The sequence below is a fragment of the Mya arenaria genome, chromosome 3 (genome assembly GCF_026914265.1).
Source record: "Mya arenaria isolate MELC-2E11 chromosome 3, ASM2691426v1".
NCBI lineage: Eukaryota > Metazoa > Mollusca > Bivalvia > Myida > Myidae > Mya > Mya arenaria.
Window position 1 is genome coordinate 52,620,160 of NC_069124.1, and position 7,415 is coordinate 52,627,574.

At 41.1% G+C, this 7,415-nt stretch overlaps 1 protein-coding gene across 1 annotated transcript; it reads right to left on the minus strand.

Annotated features, from left to right (window-relative positions):
* Positions 1 to 492: 492 nt before the first annotated feature.
* On the minus strand, positions 493 to 7,037 carry LOC128229231 (uncharacterized). The gene is made up of 4 exons (XM_052940998.1): positions 6,881 to 7,037; positions 5,437 to 5,592; positions 2,724 to 2,925; positions 493 to 2,537 (listed from the first exon to the last, which is right to left on the minus strand). Exons 1-4 carry the CDS (start codon positions 6,939 to 6,941, stop codon positions 815 to 817), a joined length of 2,142 nt encoding a protein of 713 aa, XP_052796958.1. The 5' UTR covers positions 6,942 to 7,037; the 3' UTR covers positions 493 to 814.
* Positions 7,038 to 7,415: the final 378 nt, after the last annotated feature.

The following is a 7,415-nucleotide window of genomic DNA, read 5'->3' on the forward strand; positions in this document are numbered from 1 at the left end:
TCTGAGGTTGAGATGGTTTATTGACCAGGGCGTATCCGAGGTTGAGATGGTTTATTGACCAGGGCGTATCCGAGGTTGAGATGGTTTATTGACCAGGGCGTATCCGAGGTTGAGATGGTTTATTGACCAGGGCCTATCTGAGGTTGAGATGGTTTATTGACCAGGGCCTATCTGAGGTTGAGATGGTTTATTGACCAGGGCGTATCCGAGGTTGAGATGGTTTATTGACCAGGGCCTATCCGAGGTTGAGATGGTTTATTGACCAGGGCGTATCCGAGGTTGAGATGGTTTATTGACCAGGGCGTATCCGAGGCATTTTGGACTGTAGGCCATACACAACATAGGATCGTTCATGAAGGTCTTTCTTTAGTTTGGTCTGTATATGTTATTGGTGGTGGAAGCGGTAGGATGTACCCATGCAACCGTAGTAATGTTTTGTAGAATACAGGTATAAAGGTACAATTTTTATGCAGTCTACAGGCTTACATTACATTGTAGTCAACATACAAAAAAATAAATAAATAAATACATTTCAGTTGGGGTTTTACAAGGCATCATAACATGTATGTCAAATAAATTCACAGATTTTGTGAAATTTCCATTTACTGTTCGCATAACAGTGGACCATCTAGTCAGTGGTTATAATTCTCCATTTATGAAACAGCCGAGCATAGTATTTCTATACATCCGAATTTCACGACAAAATGCATTTAATCTAATTCTTCAATTGCATAAATAGAAGAAGTATAATAAATTACTTGAGACGTACGGTATGAAATTGTCAGCTGTAAAAGAAGTAAGTCCACTGGTCTGATTACATGCGTGTTGCACCATGGTTACCACTGTTCGCATAAGGTCGGGTGTATTTCTTCATTCTTTCATCAGGCTGGGGAATAGAGACATCGGACAAATAGTCTAAATTAGTCTGGCCCTTGTAAATAATTGTTCCGTTCTGTTCCGAAAATTCCTTTCCATGTGGGTCGTAGAAACCGACTCTGCTAGGTATTCTTTCCCCTTGGTCCAGAGTACTGTAATGGGAAGAAAAATCATCGTGGTCAGAATTTGTGTCGCTTTCAAAATTGTCTCTGGCGGAATGAGCTTGGTCTCCTTTAATCCTGTACGCAACGGGGCTAGGACTGCTTTGCCTGCTATCTCCCCCATATCGTTTTCGTTTTACTGTATCCGTTCCGTTGAAAAGATATCCGCCTACACTTTCACTTCGTTTCAAAGCATTTTTCATGCGTCTTGGTACGTCTAATTGAACGCGTCCCTTGTCGTAGCTCAAGTCTGTGTCAAGCCCTTTCATTGCCGATTTTGTATACGATCGTCTGTTTCTTTGAGCCATTTTATCTCGGTTTCCAAATGATTCACTTTCAGATTCCATATCATGATCGTAGGCGTCTGCGCTTCTAGGCCGCCTCTTTAGATTTTTCATACGTTGTTTCTGGATATCCTTTTTTCGAAGGACAAGTTCGTGTGTTTTCATTCTGAGTTCGTCCATGTCCCTACTGACACGTCTCGTCGTATTAGGGGAGCTGACTGAAGAGATCGGCTCGGCAGAAGCAGGTCTATAATGATTGTGTTTGTACATGTCGCGGGCAAGCACTTTTTGTTTTCTTTGTGGTGAAGGGGAAGCTGAAATCTGTTTTCCATTTAACCGGCTTCGTCCATTCCGATTGGCTTGTATGGTGGAAGGGTTCTCGCGCTTGCCAAACAGATTTTCTTGGCTTCCGTAATATGTTGGCAAATTAGGGTTATGCGAATGAAGTGAGATTGCATCAACATTGTCATCGAAATGAACCTGATTAAAAATAAGCCTTGGCTCATGAGAGTCATGTCCATTTTGGGGCGGCTTCAAGGGTTGTTTATTGTTTGCAAAGTTAGACGTACAGTATGCTCCATCTTCGAGTCTGTATTCCTGTTGAACTGGTGCTGGATATTTCTTCCGTCCTATATCATCGCTGTTGCCGTACTTGTTAACTGGACCGGGGTTTGAAATATGCAGTGATTCCAAAGGCTTTAAGGTCCTGTAATTGCTAACATCTTGTGTGTAGGACAACGGACGATATTCGCCACGCTCAGACCGGCGCGAAGGCACTTCATGTCGTTGAAAAGGATCAAATCCCTGTGGTACGGCGATTGAGTATGGGCGAGTTTTAATTGATTGGCCATATTCATCGCGAAAATATGTTGGCTCTGACCTGTCCATTGCAACTTCTGTACCACTGCGATTGTCGAAATATGGAGTTTGCCTCCCGTCACGAACACGCCCCGATTCAGAACCATACCTCGCACTGCCATTTGGTTCTTGCATCGAGGACTGCCCAATAGTTTCAAACGGCATCCGGTTCACAAGTGATGAACGACGAGTTATGCTTTGCTGGTTGAAATCGTTGTCTTGAAGTTTGTACCCAGTCGGCTCAAGAATAGTGCTTAGACGAACATCGCTGGTGTCAGAGACGTCATTTGATATAGGTTCACTACACGTGTCACTTTCATCCCAGGCATTCATGGGCATACGAGGTATGTAGCTGCGACTAAATGAAAGAAAAATATATATATTGATTAATATTTAGTGCTTTCTTTCAACGTAGTTCAAAGGAAATAAAGCAACGCTACTTAATCTGTATTTGAGATTAATTTAGTCCAGTCGATAATTTTTTTATTACTCTTTGGCGAAAGAAAAAAATCACAAGAAATAGAAACCCAGAACTTCGTTCCACCTATTGCAGTGTTTGACGACCACGCAAATGATGATGAGGACCACAAACACTGTGGAGGCGATGCCAGCCATCAGTGGCACGTCCAGTGCCAAGGAAGATTCCTCCACTTTTGATGCCTCTTCACCATCATCGGCAATACTGTCTTCTGTGGCCTCGCCTTCTTCGCCATTGTCGCTTATCACATTAGTGATGCGTTGCTCCTCTGTAAGAAATTACAAAAAGCAAACTAGAGCTATCGCAGACGTGATGAATATCCGCCTTAATATTACAGGAATGGATAGACTATGTATTTTGGAAAATAAAACATTATATCTTTGTTATGTTTTGAAAGGGTATGTATGTGTGTTGTTTATGTCGGAAAATAGCTCATTGAGCTAGCGTTTCTTGATAGCATATACCCGACTTTAAATAAATATTCTTGTACGAGGGATATTGTAGACGTGTTCTCTATTAAACTAGCCAACATTCCTGTGAAGTTTAAGCAATGTAGGTCCATCAATTCTGAAGGTGCATGCGACCTTACATTATTTCAGACTATTTTTACTAGTCAATAGCCATTAGCCATGTCCGTTTGAGTGAAATGTCAAACAAATGGCAGGTTCATATCTGTCCATGCTCCCCAGCATTTCAATGAAGTTTCTTGAGTAGAGGTGTAATAATTTTCGAGCTATATATGTATACGTGATATTATATTTTTCTCGGACTAGTTTTAATTAGTAAAGGGCCATAACTCTTGTTGGTCCAAGTCAAACAACCAAAATAATTATGAAATTTCATGAGTGTAGGTGTAATAGTTTTGGAGCTAGATGCGCCATAGCTTTGTTTCAGAGCACGGGACGGGACGGGACGTGGCGGAACGGACGCAAATCATGTATAGCGCCCAGATTTCAAAATCTTATTGAGTTGCCATTGAGTGATTTAATGGATTTTCCTTTTTATGAAAAGCACGATTTTTGCTTGAAGTATGTTTTGGATGTATCTAATTTATATGATGTTCATGATTCAACTCATGATATGATAATTTAGCTGGAAACCATGGCAATAATTAAACAGCATTTAAATCTAATGCATAGCCACCGGCTAACAAGTCAAGTTAATGTTCCATTTCGAAAGTTTCAGATATTCGTCTAGAATATACAATGTTAACTCTAAGTAAAAATGTTCAAGCGTTAAAATGTTCACTACATTACACATACTTGTATTTCACATACTTGAAAAGGCAACATGTTTATATGTGAATATAAACACACACAGACAGTTTCCTTCTGGTTGTTTTAAAGGAACGTTATCACATTTCAAACATGTGATGCATGCATAAGCAGTTATTTCAGATGCAGGTCTCTCATGGCTTACCGATTGTGTTCGTCAGGGGATGACTTTTCGAACAATCTAATGCACCAGTCAATTGTAAACACGCCCCCCCCCCCCACTCCAGGTCCGGGGGTATACGGGGGATAGCGGGGGAAATGAGCCGTGTTTTACCTTTCATGTGGCCCCGCAGTGCCGGGGAATGCGGTGGTTTTGTCATCGCTTTAAATATAGCGGGGAAGGGACTTACCTAGGGTCCCTGGAGTGCACGGGCATTTGGCGGGGATTTTACCATCTGTTCGTCCCCGTCCCGGGCGGGGATTTTAGCCGGGGTTGGCTGGACCGAAAGTCAAAGTCCCCGCTTTTCTCCGGACCTGGGGGCGTGGTAACAACTGACAGAAGCATAACGCCCAATCAATAGACTTATTAATAACGAGATTCAGCTAATCTCACTTGGTTGTATTTTGACATTTACTGTCTCATGTTTTTTCTTTAATGACTGACACCTTTAAGAGAAATCACTGGAAATAGGATGCATAGTAACAAGCTAAATTTTGTCTCATTATCGTCGGCATTGGTGTTGGCGTTAGCGCGTTCCACTTATGCACCAGTCAATTGTAACCACGGCCCCCCAGGCCCGGGGGTATACCGGGGATAGCCGGGGAAATGGGCCGTGTTTTTACCTTTCAGGTGGCCTTGCAGTGCCGGGTGAATGCGGTGGTTTTGTCTTCGCGCAAAATATAGCAGGGAATTTGCCTAACCAAGGCTCCCTGGGATGCGGGGGCATTTGGTGGGGATTTGACCATCAGTTCGTCCCCGCAGTGCGGAGATTTTACCCGGGGTTGGCTGGATCGAAAGTCAAAGTCCCTGCTTGGTTACAATTGACTGGTGCATTAGCTTATGTAATTTATCAATAAGCGCATATTTATTACATTGACAAACGCATATTTCTTAATACCAAACCGACCATACATATATATGTGCGAAGATAAGCCCATGTTGCCAGTATTAGATTAATCATAAGAAATTCGTAACAAATTTGACAAACTACTGTCTATGGTTTTTAAAAGTACCTTTGAACAATAGTGTTGTAACTGTCAGTCGAAGAAATCTTGACTGGATTTCAATCACGACTATATCACAGCAAGAAATATACTACCGGTAGCTCCAGCAGCATATCAACTTGCTGCTGGCAGCTTGCTGCTATGCTGCTGTGCTGCTAACTTCACGCACATGGTAGCTTGTCAGTTGATATGTTTGTTGAAGATTGCCACAATTCATCTGGAACTGCCATGTCCATACACCGAAATGTATCCTTGGTGCGTATATTTGCAAACGCCTTTTCTCTTGGACACTGGTATTTTTCCAAGAGTTTTTTTTTGTGAAAGAAATAGGATATCATTACCTTTGATCTGACAGTCCTTGCCGGTCCAACCAGGGGAGCAGCCGGCTCTACACTCCCCCGAGTCTCTCCTACAGGGGGCACCGTTCACACAGTGACAAGTGAGCGAGCAGTCCTCACCGTATCGATGTTCCCCGTCAACCGGCATGCAGCGACCCTCTGGAAAAGAAATGATTTTAAGATTTTGACAATTGTGTGGTTTTATTAAACGTTTACAAGATATATCAGAAGTAGTCAGATACTCATCAATTTTGAATTATGATAGCTATATCAGAAAAAGACTAACATACTATTAGAAACGGTTTGTCTTCCAGGCTGAACTATTTTAATAAAGCCATTGTATTCGTACACTTCTGCACCATAACTCGGGACGGGATACAACATGGATATTATATTAATTATTAATATTCAATAGTTGACGAACTTTTCCTTCAATGACTTTTAAAATAATTTTGAATGTTTCCTGCCGATGTTTGAAATAAGGTTTGCCACGGTATTCTTTAATCCCGTTATTACAAAGAAAACAAGCTGAAAGGTTTGACATTCCGTTGTCAAGTTTAGAATTTAGAATTTGCTAGAAGGGCATTAGTAATCTACTGGGGCCCTGCGATCACATCCAAAGAAACGAAAAGATTAAGCCCAAAGCATGGAATTAGAAAATTGGCGCTTATTTGTATATACAATGGTGCACTCTGATGTTACATATGTGTATCTTCTATACCATAATAACATGAAAAGATCACTGAAGGTTGTCCGGTTAGCACAGTGGTTAGCGCACTCGGCTTCTCACGAAGGCGACCCGGGTTCAATTCGCGGCCAGGGTGCATAAGAGTTTGGTGTGTGGTCACCAAGCCGGACAACGGAACGCCCGGAAATGGTTTTCCTCCGGGCACTCCAGTTTCCCACACAACAGAAGGCCACACTCTCGAGTAACATCGTGCCAACGAGAGTAATAAGAGAGTAATTAATATTATGTTATTATGATATAAGGTAATATGTAAAAAGACCTTTCAATTGCGGATGCAAACATCGGACATACATCGAAGTCAAAAGTGTTGGGATTGGTGAAATTATTTATAATTCGGATCTATCGATTTTTCGTTATCTCGTCTTTTTTCCTAGGTCCCGACAAAGTCGACATAACGAGTTTCGACTGTAATAACTTGTTCCACAATCGTTGTAAAATAAATAAGTTTAAACTAAAAGCTCACGTGGGCCATATCAAGGGGATGCCCCGGGCGCTCGCCGTGTGCCCAGTTCCGCTTGATCCGATAATTGCTTATGTCAGACAGATAAATGCATATAACATATAACTTTGAGTCTTATTTCAGCGGTGGAAATAGGCAGCCAAGCTTAGAAACATTTTTTCTTTGTTTGGTCACATACTGTTTAATACAATAACACAAATAATCGAAAATAACTAATATAATAAATGATCAGCTCTTACCTATTAGCGAAATGAATCCACATCCAATTAAAACATGCAATACAATCAAAATAGAAGTCATAACTTAAATGAAAAACTTTCCCTTCCGTACAATCAAAACTAATCAAATAGAGACAGTGCAACAGGTACAGATGCCATGCCTTTTGACATCTTGTAAAATTGCTAAGTTTCTGTTGTTGATTGCTCGCAGCGTAGTGATTCAGTAACAGTATTTGATGCTTAAGAGTTTACGACAATCTTATTTGAATACATAACAGTTATATTTCATATTCACTCTTTAAGAATTGCATAATAATGTCATTCTCTCTTTAGGGCAATGGTCATATGTATGCATACTTAAAGAAATGAACGGTGAATTAATTACGTCGCATTATTTTCGAACACGGAGTCTTCACAGTACTAAGTTTACACTTTTTAAAAAAATGTTGCATTCTTAAGATGTGCATTTTAAACTAAACTGCAATACGGTGCCCCAGCCTGGGTTTGAAAAGCGCACAGTGCTAGTTCAGAAGGGGCACTTTTGATGCACATTGAT

Bases quoted from the DNA above. Each gene is read 5' to 3' on its own strand.
- LOC128229231 (XM_052940998.1), bottom strand. From the start codon at position 6,941: ATGACTTCTATTTTGATTGTATTGCATGTTTTAATTGGATGTGGATTC. The intron at 2,926-5,436 runs GTAATGATATCC...AATTTCTTACAG, and splicing joins CAAGGACTGTCAGATCAAAG to AGGAGCAACGCATCACTAAT. The intron at 2,538-2,723 runs GTGGAACGAAGT...TCTTTCATTTAG, and splicing joins GTCGTCAAACACTGCAATAG to TCGCAGCTACATACCTCGTA.